This window comes from Alosa pseudoharengus, unplaced genomic scaffold, assembly GCF_046254945.1.
Source record: "Alosa pseudoharengus isolate Yale_2024_CS ecotype anadromous, Long Island Sound unplaced genomic scaffold, YU_APseudo_1.1 YU_APseudo_1.1_scf_17, whole genome shotgun sequence".
NCBI classification, from domain to species: domain Eukaryota; kingdom Metazoa; phylum Chordata; class Actinopteri; order Clupeiformes; family Clupeidae; genus Alosa; species Alosa pseudoharengus.
In genome coordinates, this window is record NW_027468640.1 from 34,727,348 (window position 1) to 34,743,857 (window position 16,510).

At 41.2% G+C, this 16,510-nt stretch overlaps 1 protein-coding gene across 1 annotated transcript in view; it reads right to left on the reverse strand.

Moving 5' to 3' along the window:
* Positions 1-9,165: 9,165 nt before the first annotated feature.
* LOC143127716 (fatty-acid amide hydrolase 2-A-like) overlaps positions 9,166-16,510 on the reverse strand; it is a 76,873-nt gene continuing 69,528 nt past the window's right edge. The window contains exons 10-11 of the mRNA XM_076289378.1: positions 12,875-13,063; positions 9,166-9,451 (exon numbers count right to left, since the gene is read on the reverse strand). Of these exons, the coding sequence (XP_076145493.1) occupies positions 9,276-9,451; positions 12,875-13,063 (365 nt within the window). The 3' untranslated portion in view covers positions 9,166-9,275. The remainder of the gene's footprint in view (positions 9,452-12,874; positions 13,064-16,510) is intronic.

The window sequence follows — 16,510 nt, forward strand, 5'->3', positions numbered from 1 at the left end:
ACTAACTAAGCTGCCTTGACACGAGCGCTTCCCTGTGAATAACACAGTAGGTTACGTCCATTGCGCATCGGGTGCTACATGGGCCCAGGCTACAGATAAAAAAGAAATAAAAAAACTTCCTGTTTTTCACGTCATTTCGCGCCCCACCTGGCATGTCTCCGCGACCCACAGTTTGAGAAACGCTGATTTAAACACAGCAGGCCGTTGCAACAAGACAGTGAGCCAATCCTAATATCATAGGAAAACAGGTGGGGCTGTGTCATTAGGCTGATTGCCACTGACACCAGCTACTGTTACATACAAGACTTAAGTGTCTCAATTAAATCAATTAAACGTGACTATATCGCATTGGGCGCTGCAAAGAACTTCAGTTTGCGGCGCCCCCTCTCCTTCCCTCATCACAAACAAAGTGTGGGCACGGAGCAACAACAACCCGCGCCTTGCCGTGCGGCTGCAGTCTACTTGGAAGCAGCGGGGAACATAGGACCCTTTTTCAAAAAAGGGTCCTATGTTCCCCGGTAGCGGGGAACATAGGACCCGGGGAACATAGGGATGATCCCCGTGCGCACCTGCCAGGCTACTCAGCTAGACAAAGAATTCCCCCTGTATATTCACTCCAAGTTGGCCTACCATAACTTACCAACTACACTGTAGACCATAAACTGGCTATTTATATGATCAAATGTATTTGTTCAACTTTATGAAGCAGAATTACGCACTGCTACTTGAAACGTAACACATTTTTGTTGGCAGGAGAGAGAATGACAACGATTAACAAATTGCACTCATTGCTGGTTACCAATAAATACTATATATTTTTTTGCAAACAACAAAGACAGAAAGGATAGAGACAACAAAGCTAGAGATGGGCAGGAACGAGGTCAATTGGTAGAAATGCTTGTCAAAACGTTAGGAGCTGGATGTGTGGATGAATGAAGCACAAGTATGCTTTATAAGCATGCACACTGTTTAAAGTTAGGCTAGGCCTACACGGTAAACTACAAGTAAACCAAAGTTAAATTCAACTTTTTTAGGGCTGGATAAAGTTGACCAAATGGATATAGGCTGTTAGGCGTGAATAAAGTAGGCTACTTTGTTGCTCCAACCCTTCCAACGTTAATGGGGACGAATGTTGACATTTTCCGTATTTTGCGTGAGAAACCCGGGAAATCTCCCTTATTTTTCATTGTTCAATGTTGACAGAGCTATGGAACGAAAGAGAACGTTATATGGCGACAGAAATCAACAATCAAACAAGCCACTTTGATTTTTTGCTGTTTTCATTAATACAAAAGATGGGTGACCCTCCCTCCTAGACAAAAAAAAGTTAGGTGACCCTCCCCTCAACAAAGAACAAGACATGACCCTCCCCTATTTTCCTCCGGTGGCCCCGTTTATAAATAACGAACGGTCCCTAAGATGGCTGAATGTACTGGAGGTGGCGGCAAGGTGGTCTCCATGGTCTACATTAGTCTGCAAGCAAGGGAATGCCTACGTGAAGTGGTTTGGCTGAGGTGGCATGTCCTCCCCCTTTCTCCAAGTCCCCTGACATCCATCTCCCTGACCATCACCGTCACTGGATCAACCTGAAGCCCCTTATACATGGGACATGGCACAGCACCACTACGTTCTGAAAACACATGACTTTCAATAACTTGCGTGGCACCAAGAAAGGTCTGCCGCTGCTCTGAACCTTCTGTTAATGTGACATCATTCATACTTGAGGCTGTACACATCCCTTTGTTTCTATTTTCTTTATTGATGTCACCCAAACTTCAACTTTCTGTATGCCCCTGAACTCACACAAATTGTAAATTGCAATGCGCCATTTAACCAGTGGTGTAGTCTAGTTAGTTAGTTGCAGTGGTGGGTATACTGTGAGCAACCCCAAATGTTATTAAATACGTATTCTTGCCTATTTTTAAATGGGTGTACTGAGATGATGATGCTTTTTAAATGTGTTTACTGTGTAGTCCTGTGTATCACGTAGACTATACCATACCACGGTCATTTAACTGCCTTGGTATTTAAGTCAGAGGCCATTGCTTAGGATTTAACTGTAGCCTACACAAAGATGTAGACGTTACAAGAATATTAATATCAGACTAATTATTGGTTGATACTAAATCAATATTGAATGTTTTTTTTTATTTCTTTTGTGTGATATATCATTCAGAATGTTGCAACATGACTGGTCTTCAATCAGCCAAAGAGGACACATCGTAACTCCTCTCCTAGTTACTCTCCATTGGCTCCCTACAGTAGCCATCAATTAAATTTAAATCTCTCACTTTGGCCTATAGGACACTGACTGGATCTGCTCCTTGTTATTTTAATTCAATGATCAAGATATACATCCCCAACCGCCCACTGCGGTCTTCTGATGAGCGTCTGTTGTGTCGACCAGTCTTAAACGCTAGGTCAAATTCAAGACTCTTTTCCTCAGTGGTTCCATGTTGGTGGAATGAGTTGCTCAGTGCTCTTCGTTCTTGTGATAGTTTTTGGTCTTTTAAGCACTTCTTATACATTATGGTTTGTATGCAGTAGTACTGTTTTATTTTCATTATAGGCTGTTGATTAATTTGACATTGTTTATTATTGATATTCTCCTTAATGTAGTCTTACCATGTTATTGTTATTATATTATTGATTGAATGGGCATTATTATTTATTATTGCTTTCCCCCCTCATTTTCATTGTTTATTTCATTAGGCTATTGATTGATCCCTGTTTTAAGTATTATATTGTTTTGTATTTGTTAAGGGTAACCATAACCATCATCATAATGTGTTATTTTCTTATGCACTTGAAACAAAGAATAAAAATGTTTCTTTAAACGTAGTACCACTTTAAACACATCACACACTGAACAGCAAAGTATTGATTATGTGTAAAATGTTTACAGAGTATCCTGATGTAGTAGGTCCATGTTCTCATATTTTTACAGCTGACATGAAGGCTGCAATATTACATTTTTGATTTATAATGGAGCACCCTCTCTGGTGAAAGACTAGCAAGCCTGTGGAGGCATACGATTACAGACATATTGAGAGAGCCTATCAATGAGTTGTCACAGTTTTCAATTTAGACGTATTATTTTGAAATGATGTACGTCTACGGGAGGATTACACATCACTGGCAAGACCTGATCAAATCATACCAATGCAAAATGCTTCTCCAGCAGTGCAATCGCAGGTAACAACGATACCTTAACGCATTTTCAGATACCGCTGTTCTGAACATACTAAGCATTTGTAACTTTGAATCCCTCCTCACGTTAAGCTATGGTCCAATAATGTGTTCACTAAAACACAAGTAACGTTATTTGTCGGGCTGATTCACAAATGGGCATACCGAGGTTGTCAACCTAGCAGGCTAGGTGGCGTTTATTGCAATTTAGTCTGGTCAGTTTAGGGCAAATGGCTGCAAAAAATGATTAACATTTGAGCCAATGTTTTTCTGTTCATTTAGGGCCTAATAAACAAAAAAATGCAAGGAGCCCAAAAAATTAAGTGGGGGAAGGCCCTGAAACGGCCACGCCCACTTTTTAGACCCAGAATTCTGTATCTCGGCTCCTGAAGGTCACAGAGAGTTGGTAAAAGATGCAGAAACACCACATTTATATTAGTGTTATGAACAAGCATAAGTCGTAAAACCTTTACTTTTTGAGATATTCACGAAAAACTAGTTTTTGCATGGTGCACAGGCCACGTTTCATGTATCAGCTCCTGAAGGTTGTAGAGAATCATATTAAGTTTTTATTAGGTATGAATCTCATCTTATATCAATGTTATGAACCACCAAACTCCCTAAATGACCTTAATTTATTTTAAATATTGATGCAAAAAATTAATAAGAACTGTTGCTGAACTGTCGCAAAAATCTGTATTTTAGCTTTGAGAACCACCTAAATCTATGGAATTTATTCTGAGTTACCAAACTAACTTGGATGGATCAGATGAATCTGGGATAGAAGAAATGTAGTTGACCTCTACTGTTGAATTTTTGTTCGAAACAACTGTATTGTACTGTTTATCAGACTATATTTGTGTTTAACTTGTGTACTAAAAAATCAGTGTTCTGCTGAGGCCCTCAAAGTTCTGCTGTTCCCTGATTTGATGATCTCTATTTGACTGAACTGGCATGTGCTTGACATGGAAATGTCATGTAAATGTGTGCAACGTTTTCATTTTTAAATCCACCACAGGAGCTTGGAGGAAGGTACATAACAGATAGATTGATAGATATAGGTTATTGATCCCCTAAGGGGAAATTCAAGGTCCCAACTTAAGACATCACAACATACACTACAACATAAACAGGATGATAAAATAACAACTCCACTAATAAGGACAGTAAAAGATACTAAATTAAGGATCCACATGAATGTACGAAGGATGTATAAGCATGAATCTCTTGTGTAACAGGGCAGGGACTGACCCTGTGTTTCAGTTGTAAGGTGCTCTATGAGGTGTGTGTCATGGTGATAGTGCAAATAGGTCCAACAGTGGAGGGATAGTCAAGAGACCAGCATTAAATATGGACAATATCAGAGATAAATGTAAGCATAGTAATATAAGAATTATAGCAGCAGTGCAAGGATAGGTTTGAAGTGATAGGATATCAGCCATTGGTCAAGTATGAAGTTAGACCACAGTCAGGGAGGGGTTGTGCATGTGGGCTAGTATAGCCTGTAAACAGTGTAAACAGTGTAAGCAGTAACATCGTGGGTGAGTGGACAGTCCGTACACAACATTGTAATGGAGGTCATAAAAGTGTAGAAGAGGGTGGAGAGGCAGATAGAATATGCAGAGAAGTCGATCTCTTCACTTCCCTTTCTTGAAGCATTGAAGAGTAGTATGTCCCTGGGGACAAATGACTTCCTCAGTCTGTCAGTTTCCCTCAAGGTGTCAGGGAGGGCATTCCACAGACGTGGTGCACGTCTGTGGAATGCCCTCCCTGACACCTTGAGGGCACCACAATCCACTGACTGTTTTAAAAAAGGTCTTAAGACATTTCTGTTTAGCAAAGCTTTTGGTCCCCTTTAGATGTTTTTTTTAAAACCTTTTCTTTTTTCTTAAACTGCTCACCTTTTTATGTGTGTGTTTTTAAGCTGTAGCACTTTGAGATCTTCTGATGAAAAGTGCATTATAAATAAAATGTATTATTATTATTATTATTTAGTTGTGCATGCCAGTGAGCGTAGTCTCCAACTGGTCAAGCTCTTCTGCTTTATGATAGTGCTGTGGAGTGGATGACAGTCATTGTCTAAGATGTTGATTAGTTTGTTCTGTGGAGCTCCGGTGCCTGCTGATCACAGTGTCAGAGAGGCAGTTCTTCAGTCTGATGAACTGTGGCCGCTCTGTCAGGTAGTCTGTCAATCCAGGATACTAGTTGAGCATCCCCACCCATCTGCAGGAGCTTGTCACCCAGTCTGAGGGGTTGGATGGTGTTAAAAGTACTAGAGACGTCAAAGAACATGATTCTAACAGCACTTTTCCCCTTGTCCAGGTGAGAATGCGTCCTGTGTAAGAGATATGTGATGGCATCGTCCACGCCCACTTTCTCCTAGTATGCAAACTGTAGCGGGTCTAGTGCATGGCGTACCTGGGGTCTTAGTATGCACAAGACCAGGCGCTCCATGGTCTCCATCACGTATTGATAACTGCTGTCACCTTACAAAAACCTATAATTTTTGGAATTTCACTTTGTTTACATTGTTTCTTAGAAGGTTGTTGGGGTCCTCATCTTCTAACAAAGAGCCTTAATCAACTTAAGCACTAGTATGCCCCATGAGTAGATTTAGAGCTTTTGCCCAAACAAATTGCATGGCTTTTATGAGCAGATTTACAGAAAAAGGTGGCTTGGGCGCTGATTGATTCAGTGATAAAAAGGTTTTTCACAAATATCTCAGAAATTAAAAGTTTTAAGCCTAAAACCAACTCTCTGCGACCTTCAGGAGCCGAGATACAGAATTCCAGGTCTAAAAAGTGGGCGTGGCCATTTCAGGGCCTTCCCCCACCTAATTTTTTGGGCTCCTTGCATTTTTTTCTTTATTTGGCCCTAAATGAACAGAAAAACATTGGCTCAAATGTTAATCATAATTTGCAGCCTTGACCCCATTTTTGCCCCAAACTGACCAGACTATTTAAATCAAATGCATAGCCTAATCATGTCAATGTTGCAAGAAAGCAAACTAAATAAATCATTGACATTTGTTTCGTTTTAAATCACTTGGGGAGACATAGGATACATGATCCAGACGTTGCGTTGTCATGGACTATAGTAGGAACTAGCCTGTGCCTTTTAAAATAATTTTCATACACAATGCAATGAGTAGGCTAATAATTGGATATAGGTCATTGCTATGCATCTGCTAAAATGTATGGTCATAGTCAGTTACCTTGTCAACCCACACATAAGGCAAATAATAGCCTAATATGACAACATTGACATTTTTCTTTTATTTACCACAAAGTCCGGTATATACAGCCTAAATCATGTAGGCATTAAGTCAAGTATCAGTATCTGTAGTTAGTTGTTTTTTTATGTGTAGTTAGTTGTTTTTTTTGTCGTCTTCAAGAAATGCAAACCAACATGGACGCGCGAGGACGCTCGTGCCCAACACTAAATTCGTGCATGAGCTGTCATCTACCAATCGGCATGTAAAAACTGGTGCCGGAAGTTGCAACCATGTAACGCCATGTTTTCAAAAATGTCGGCGTGCAAATGCCATGAAGCTAACCCTTCAAATCCTGACCCCCTGGGTCTAACGCAGCTCTGGAAAGGAAATGGGGAGGGGGAAGAAGGGGAAGGGAGGGAGCAGTCGGTGCTGAGACCAACTGGTAGCCTGGCGAGCCAGACCCACATTAAAATGTAGGGTCTGGGCACTCACCGTTCGCAGTGCTCAGTCCGAGGGGCGGTATAATCAGTTCTTTCAAATTCCCTCTGCACGCAATAGGATATTTGTTTTCAAGTAGCAGGGAATTCAAGCCAAACCGTTGCAACTCTGCCATCAATCATTATGTTAAGCCCACCAAACGACTCTATACACGTTTTCAATGTCCTGATTAAGTTTCGATTTCTGGAGCTCACAAGCCAACGGAGAGTTGCTAGACTAGCCCGCTAGGGGCGCGTCTAGATTTCTAGGCTAACCAACTGGAAGTTGGCAGCCTGAAACCATGTCTCGGCTGGGGGAGGCGGGAGTAGCGTCATGGTTGCCACCGGGGCCGGCTGAGACCTGTAGGCGTTCACTCTCTCCTGATGAATGCTGGATGCTAGTGGCACCAGCATGGGGTTTGGATCCAGCGCTGCTTCAAACAGGAAATGTTGAGCTATGTCTATACAGGTTGTTGGACATAATACCATACATTTGCAAACTGACAAAAAAAAACTCACTGAAGTAGAAGAAGAAGCAGTAGGGGTTAAGTCATTGAGAGACTTCAGACCCATTAGACCAGCCTCAGACTAGTCCAGGAAGTGACGTCAATTCCGGAAATAAGTACATAATTTACTTTACTCTTTAAGGAGAATACAGCTGGAAAAAACGTGCTTTTTATTATTATTCGTAATTCACATTTATTTAATAAATAATCGATCGCGACTGACTGTCCACGAGATCTGCCAGTCAGCTGGAAGGAGCTTGTGATTCACGCATAGGGACTCACGGCAGATACTGCGCGAAATTTTGGTTTATGGCTATCGTTTTGGTGTCCTTCCTATTCATTAACATGAACAAGATGACTGACTAAATAAATGACTATGATGTTTAATAAACCATTGTAGGCATACAAGTTATCATTATATCCCATCAATTAAGTGTTTTCTGTAGGCTAGACTACTGTGTGACATGCTTTACACTAGGCTACAGCATATAAATCAACAATAGGCTATCAACACGTTTGCAGTATCACTGTTGCAGAAATCACATACAAGAAGGCATCCTCTTGATTGTTTGTACATTTTTGCACATTCCAACATAAGGAAGCAGCATGAGGAAACTTGTCGTTTTTCTGCCTTATTTTCTAACTACTTTTACGAGTCTGCAGTATCACTAAGTACAGCTGTAGGGTCTAGCGTCCCTTTGTTATGATGCACTTCCTGCGACGCGGTCATTCGTCTCTAAATGACTTAACTCCCTCTCAGAAGAAGGTTACTCTGGCAGGAAGGCAAACTTTTTTTCCTGTGAGCTTTTTTTGGCAGCAAACGGAATGCATTACTGCCATCTGCTGGACTGAAGTGTGATGGCAAGTGTACCCTGTAGCCTCTTTCTGGCTTATAATGGCCGCCTGGAGAATAAGGCGAATTAGCTCGCAATCACTCTCATTGAAAAAGCCTACCCTTCCTAAATGCCTTCTTTACACGATTATGGTGTGAGAGTTCAAGGTTGTCAAAATTACCTGAGCCCATACTTCATTTAGGCTAATTTACATAGTGATAATAAAGACAATGTTAACATTTAAATAAATTGTTTAGTATAGATTTTAAATTATCCATAAACGTGTGCACAGGATTGTGGGTGTTATGAGCACACTGAGGGTACCCACATGCATCCTCGAAAATTCAGCAAAACGAAGGTCTTTGTCCTTGGTAGAATTTGATGGATGCTTGATATTGGAACAGTACTTCGATGGAGTTCGAAGACATAGCGTCCTTAAAAAGGTGACCTTTGAGTATGCTTCCTTGACTTTGGGAAACGGTGAGAGTAACCTTCTTTTGAGAGTTTTTTTTTTGGCAGTGCATTTGGAGTGCATTAATACCATCTGCTGGGCTGATGTGTGATGGCAGGTGTACCCAGTAGCCTCGTTCTGGCTTACAATAGCTGCCGAATACATAAGGCGAATTGTCCAACCTTTTCAACGTGTCTCACACGGCTAATACATTTGGACATTTAAATTCAGTAATTTAGCTGATGCTTTTATAAAGCGACTTATAAAAAATGAACAATCAAGGTATTTGTAATGCCCATTATAGAGGCACATATGAACACACTTTTCGTAAAAGAAGAGGGGAAGATGCAATGAGTTTGGCTGTGGGGAAATGGTTCTGCCTGGCCAATCTACAGTATAAGAGTGCTCTTATGGATGCATACTTTTCTTTGTGATGTTATTCATTAAAAACCTGATAGTAACAGATTTAAAAATAAATGGACTGTAGGCTTGGTAGTAAAGGTGAGTATCTGATTTTACTGAATAACACCACAAATATTCACTCTTGAACTACCACACTGGGTCACTGTGGCTGTCCAGCTGGGGCGCTCCCTGGTGGCCCCTCAGTCAGGATTCCCCTGGGTCCCTCCACCCCCCAAACGCCTTCTCCAGGTACAAGGCGGTGGCCAATGTCAGGCGGTCCTGCAGTTTCCAGGAAATCACCTGCACGCCCAGCGGCAGCCCCTCTCTGCTCAGCCCAAGAGGACACTGGGTAATCGGCAAACCAAGGACGTTGAAAATGCCTGCAGCAGAGAGGTGGTGGAAAAGGAGACATTTTAAGGTCAGTATTTAAAGTGGACGTAAAACAACGTCCTTTTTATGGGTTTGGTACAAAGTAAAATTCGTTGGAATTTATTTTGAGGAAAAGAAAATAACGTAAGGTAGCTGCTGATCATTTAAACAGGCATTATGTACAACAGTAAAGCAGGCTTTTATTTTGACTCGCCATATTGCTTTTACGTCAGCCATGACATCCCTGGGTTGGTTAGTTGACAGCTCGTTGACAGTCGACGCAGAAAGTGCACGTAAAGAGACATTTTGGAATTTGAATTTGAGAGGAAACAGCGCCTTACACAGTGGTAAATATGGCAGAAGACGAGGAGGAAAGGTCTTTCGAGGTTACCAGGAACCCTATGGCCTACGCTTTTGAAGGAGAGGAGAGAAAGACGAGCGCACGAACGGATTATCAGATGCTGTGCTGTGAGCGTAGGGTGGCCTTTTGTCCGGACAGTCCGGTTTTTGAGCTCTCTGTCCGGACAGAGAGAGTGTGTCCTCCTTTTTGGACAATTGTCCAGATTTTTGTCATGAGTGGCCATCATGAGCACATAGGCTACGCCTCATTTCAAGGCCTCTGTAAACTACTCATCTCTGTTACGTTTCATCATTTCTGACACCCCGCCACCACCGTTGCACGGGACATCACAAAACTCCACCGATTTCCTTTTCGCGAAGCAGCCAATGTGACAACTCCCCTCGTGATTGAATGAATGAACACCGTTGCTGAGCCTTAAAGCTGCAGTTGGCAAGATTTGTTTGATCATATTCACTGAAACCGACACTATGCTCCGACAGAACAACATGAATCAGCCGGTTTTAGAAACAAACCCGCACTTCTACCCCCACCTAGAGCCTGTTGTTTCCACAGCTCCCGGTTCTTCTGGTCCAATCAGAGCAGGGCTGTGTGAGATCTGACTGTCAATCACAGTCTGGTGCGCACTGACGAGCACAAACTCGATGAGAGGGTGCTCCACAGATACACATAATAAAGGCTAGATGTCTTATGGCGGAGTCTCAAAACAGCATCACCGGCGGCCATCGTCACAGGCAAGCTATCTGGTGGGCTCTGTGGTACCTGATGTAAGGTGAGTGATCTGCACGAACACAAATACTCTTATCTCGCTCAAATCTTGACGGACTTACAAACGGTTTGGTTTCTTACAAACGTTATTAACGTAGCTATAATCTGGATGCTTGAACATTTTTAAGTTAAACATTTTCATAAGTATGCAGTGTCATAACTACATCTCTGACGTTTATAACAAACATTTTCATAAGTATGCAGTGTCATCACTACATCTCTGACGTTTATAACAAACCAAACCGTTTGAAAATCGGTAGAAATTTGAGCATGTTATGGTTATTTGAAACACAATATTATGAGTTACCGAGCTGACTGTGGCAAGATGGCCGCGAGGTGCGGACGTCGACCTCCATTGGCCAGCAGCGCGGACGAGACATCTAGCCTTTATTATATATAACTTTGGGGTGCTCGGTGGTAGTGGGGAGGGGTATGAGAGTTGTAAACATAAACAATTTGGCTAAGTCCCCTCAATCTGTCAGACTTGCCCACTGCAGCTTTAAGTTGCATATGGCGAAACGAAAGACGTCTTTCAAGTCTGCGTGGTATTCTGAACACCACTTTGCTGACAGACAGGACAAATGCATACCATGCATTTTGTAAACTGTGAAACAGGTATTGAGCTCCAGGGGGAAGAGTGCCATAGAGAGGCATGCTCTCACAGGCAGGCACAAAGAGAAAGCCAGATCTGCCGGGAAATCCTCTGTGGCATCGTTTTTGCTCCAGCAACAACCACAGCTGCAGAGCTCACTAAGTTATTAAGTGACTAAAAAGTTATTGGTTTAAAAAGGTGGGTTTGTTGACTAATGTGGGAAAAAACACACACACAAAAAAAACTAATGTTACTATGTTATTATAATAAGTATGGGAATGTTGGAAATAGCTGACTAATGTGGAAAAAAAAAAATATTATGTTATAATAAATAGGTGCCTTCTATAGAAATAGTTTATTTCCCCATATGTTACTCCGATTCAATATGTGACCTTACTTTTGGACCTTTGTCCTAACTTTTGGGCACAAGTGTCCTCATTTTCAGTGTCATGGCGGTGGTCACCCTATGTGAGCGGGACGTCTTGGGAGTGTCTATGCTCTACGTGAAGTTTGTGCTGAAACCTTGGACCGGCCCATCAACAGCAGGTAAGTTCGCTGTAGCTAACGTTCTTTTAACACAAGCTGCCGGTTATGTTTCTCATTGTACAAAATATGATGAATGTTTAAAACATAGATATAAATGAAAAAGTTTGCTTTTACCTACGTATTGATTGACTACTCGCTACATGTGTATAATTATCTGTCACTTGAGTAGCATTCGGGAGGCTAGCATTAGCTTGTAACTTAACCTGAGCTAGGTTAGCCATCCCCAGCTGGCTAACTAACGCTAACGTTAGTTGCCATAGGCCGATGATGACTGCGATGGTGTTAGTACAGAAGGTTATTTGGGTAAGAATGAACGTGTTTCTTTCAGATTTAATTAGGGAAAGATTGTTTAGACAATATGCCTTTTCTCAGTCTGTTCAGTACTGCCTACAGACAGTTCTCTCCTGATCCCTCCTCCATTGAACTGCCCCCCTCAAACCCATCCCATTCATCAGCACTCAGACAGGCTACAGGCTGTGGCGGTGGTGGCGGCAAAGGTCTGAATTCCAGAACTGGTTTACTGTAAGGATGGTCATGGGTAAGGATTTGAAAAAAATTCAATGTCATCAGTCATTGTGGCTTTGTTGCTATACTGCTGCACTTCCTGATCTGTCTGGGTGCCCACACTGACGTGTTTTATTGTTTGCTGCTGTTCCTCAACAATGTCACACTCGGCAATACTGTTGCTGTCTAACTGATGCATCAGATACACATGTGTCTGCCTGACCTATGGAAATAAAGAATATGTTTTTTGCATTTGTTTATTTAAATATTTTGCATACATGTATGTAAATGGAAACTAAGGATTATACAATGAATAAACCAGAGTCACATTACAGACATTATTCAACCCATTCGGATTGATAGTGATTATCAATATTTCAAACTAAGAAAACTTAATCTTGTGTTTCATGTCCTCTTTAAAAAATATAAAAGGTGGTAACACTTTATAATAACTACACACAATTCATCATTTGTTAAGCATTTGTAAACTATTAGTAAATGGCTTGTTCATCATTTGTTAGGTATTATTCCTCATCAGTAAAGCATTTGTACACACAGTTATAAATGGTTCGTTCATAGTAAATAGGCCTATATCTAAAATATGGGTAATAGTATATCAGATATCAGACAATATACAATAAAAGTGTGGGACAAAGTGTCAGTTACCCGTGTAGGCAAGGTTGAAGGGTCTGAAGAGTTGGTGGTGGTGTTTGGGGGCCACCCAGGGATTAGGGGGGTACAGTAGCACCCCATCAGAGCCCAGCAGCTCCTCCAGGCGCCTCTCAAGCGCCTCCTTCTGCTGCAAAAGGAACGGTGATGGCTTGCCAAAGTCAGCAAACTGTTTGAGAGCCACGCCTTGGACAAACAAAAACATGCACATGCATGCACGCTATTACAAACAATGGTGTCTGCTTTAGAATGTGTGTATGTTGGTCATAACATGCACATATGATACAATTTAGACACCAAAATGTGTTTTCTTGACATGAACAGGGCTTAAAGCAATACAAATGTCTGTGCCTGAAGTTATTTATGAGGACGTCATATAGTAAGTAAGTAAGTAAAATGTATTTATGGCACATTTAAAATCCAGTGTACACTGACCAAAGTGCAATGAAAAGACAGTAGTACATAACACAAACACATAAACATAAAAGTACATAAATACAGTGTAAGCCCCGTATTTTTGCCAACCTTTTGCGTTCTTGAAACAGAAAAGACAATTTCATATTGTCTTAGCCGGCCAACATCCCCGCTAATGCATACAGTGGCCATTTGGTCTTTTGTTCTGGTCCCTCTGCTGAGAGCTTCTCAGTCCTGGGCCACAGGAAAATATCTTAACTCTAAGATTTGTGTCAAAGGAGAAATTATAATCTGCCTGTGTTTGGTATCAATTTTAAGGTCTACATGTGAGAAATACAGTATTGTCGATTGTGGAACAGTGAAGTTAACGTGTATGATGTTTCTGTAACCTGGGTTACTTGATGTCTTACAGTATGGTGAGATGCTCCACACCCCTCTATCAAAGGACATTCACACTACCCAGGGGACCAGGCAGACCTCATTATCATATAATATTGGTCTATAAATGTATGTTGTGAATAATACATTCATGTTTGGTCTTCAATTAATACTTTAAATGTGGGCAACAGTCTGATCATGGTTTTGTTACAATTTAATGTATCTGTGCATACTGTAGTTGTAGACTAAGAACTACACTATAGTCTAAAGGTATGATATCCACCTGGGCCACACCCATCTCCCTCAGATAACAAAGGTCTTGATGAGTCGGGGTGGCCCTGGCTCTGACCTCTCAGCCTCTCTCCCCCTCTGTCTTCCTCTCTCTCTATCTTTCTCTCTATCCCTCTCATTCCCTCTCTCTTTCTATCATTTAATATATTGGTTTGTAATCTCATGATTTGATTACTGTTTTATCTAGTGTATCTGTTATTCTTAACTTGTTAATTTGTTAAGTTTATCTCTGTGTTTTGGGTAAGCTTCTTTTGTTACTGTTTGTTACTTTGTTACATTACTTTGTTACAATAAACTATGTGATCTTACTTTTATATTCAACTGAAGTGATATTGATTACATTTACCTTTTAAGGCTTAGTGCCTAAATAAATTGTTAATCTGTTTACCAATCGTATATCTCTAATTCTCGTAGTATGCCATGCTCTGCCATAGCTGATAAACTATTTACTTGGTAATTGATTTGAGATACAAATTATCAATTAAATGGAGTCAGATTAATCGAGTTTGTAATAATAACATTACCATTTAACTATTCACTCTATTTGTCTATTGTGTACACACGTGAAAAAGGTGAACGGCCAACGCAAACTCTCCCTTTGTGAGAAGCACTTTGTTTGGGCCGATTTCTTCCTTGCAACAGATATCAAACAATCATAAAAGGGCAGGAAACGCTAAAGAGAAGAGGTGTGTTTTAAACCTAGATTTAAAACTATTGATGGAGGGAGCATGTCTAATGGAAGGTGGCAGCTGATTCCAAAGGCGTGGCGCAGCCACCGCAAAAGCTCTATCACCTCTTTGCCTAAGCCTGGTCCGTGGAATGTGCAGAAGACCCATGTTGCAGGATCTAAGGGACCAGGGGGCAGAGTGGTGGTGAATGAGATCTGTGATGTAGGCTGGTGCCAGGCCATTCAGGGCTTTAAAAACCAGTGTTTCCCATACATTGACTAATCTGTGGCGAGGCGCCACAAAATAAAAAAACCGGCCGCCACACATTAATGTTCTATGTTTAATTTAATTTAATTGAATTTAAATTAAAGATAAGATCAAATCCTTGCATTGAGCTGCGCTTTTTACGCACGCAGCCTTTGCTTGCCCCGCCCGCTCTCTCTTTTTCTAGAAATGGAGATATAACGTCTTTCATAAAATATGAAGTGTTGCCTGTTACTTATTTGTGTAAACTTTCCGGGAAGTGATCAGCGAGACCTGGCGAGACTGCCACCTAGTGATAGACCCACGAAAATGGCCTGGTTTTGACCTGACGTGCATGCGTCACTGATTCGACCCAAAGCGGCAACCGAGTTATGATAAAATGTCCAGATAAAATGTCCAGATTGTGCGTTTTCATGAGTTCTCGATCGTCATATATTTCATTTCCATTAATCACAGAGTTTCCAAAATCACATATAAGGTGTGTTAGAGTGTCTAGTTTCGTAATTAAAAAAAAAAGCTAAAAACGTAATATGACGTTTTTTGGCACTCAACTCATGGGAAAGAAAAACATAATATTACGTTTTTGGCACTCAATGAGTTAAGTGTCGTTAAACAATTAAATAGCATTCAACAGGTTGAAGCGGAGCTTTGATACCAACGTTATCGATTAGTTTCAGTTTCTCTCGCGCAGACGCCTGCATTGAATGAACACTCATACCACCACTTTATTGTATGGCTCCATGTTTAATGACATCGATAGCAGAAGCGTTTGTTTTCTTTTTTTGTCGGTCCGCGGTATCTTGATCAACTGCGCAGCAAATTATCAGACGAAGCACCGGGCCTAATTTCACTCCACGACTCCGCGGACCAGCAGTCTCCACGTTGCGAACCCACATCAAAACAAAACTATTTCCTGATTGGTTGAGAAATCCTATTTTCTGATTGGCCGATAGGTTAGTAACTGAATAGCAGCTCTCTGAGCTGAATGAGCGCACAGACAGCAACGTTGTGTGACACGTTTGTAAAATATAGCCCTTAGAAATTTCTGTGCGGGCAAGTTAATAATTTCTCGGAGTGAGAAATGCCATGTGTGGCGTGTGAGCGTGTGAAGTCATTGAAATGCGTGTGTCTCACGCTCAATGCGTGAGACTTGAGAGGTCTGCACATAGAAGCATTGCATAGAAGACGTGTGGCTAAATTGCTATTAAATCCGCTTAGGATGACCATGCTGCGCAAATTTGTTCAAAACTGCTGCATTGAAATTAACTCTGCTAAGGTCTTATCACAACATAGTAGGCTACATTGAGGAGACTAAGTTATGCAATCAAGCAGTCTCTCAAAGCTAACGTTAGAATACTGTTTGGATGTCGAATTTAGCATGCTTACAGCTGCTTGTCAATTTCGTTGAAGGGCTCATTTTATTGACTCCGACACTGAATGTTTGCAAAATCCCGATGTAAATGGAAAAGTGTTTTCCAAAATTCAAAAGTGCTAACTAGTAACTAACTATGTAGAAAACGTTATGAATTGCATCCACACATCAGCAGCCTTTTAACTGTGTTGCTAGGGTTCCCTCACAAACGTCTTAAAGTGACAGGCACTCAATTAGACCTATACA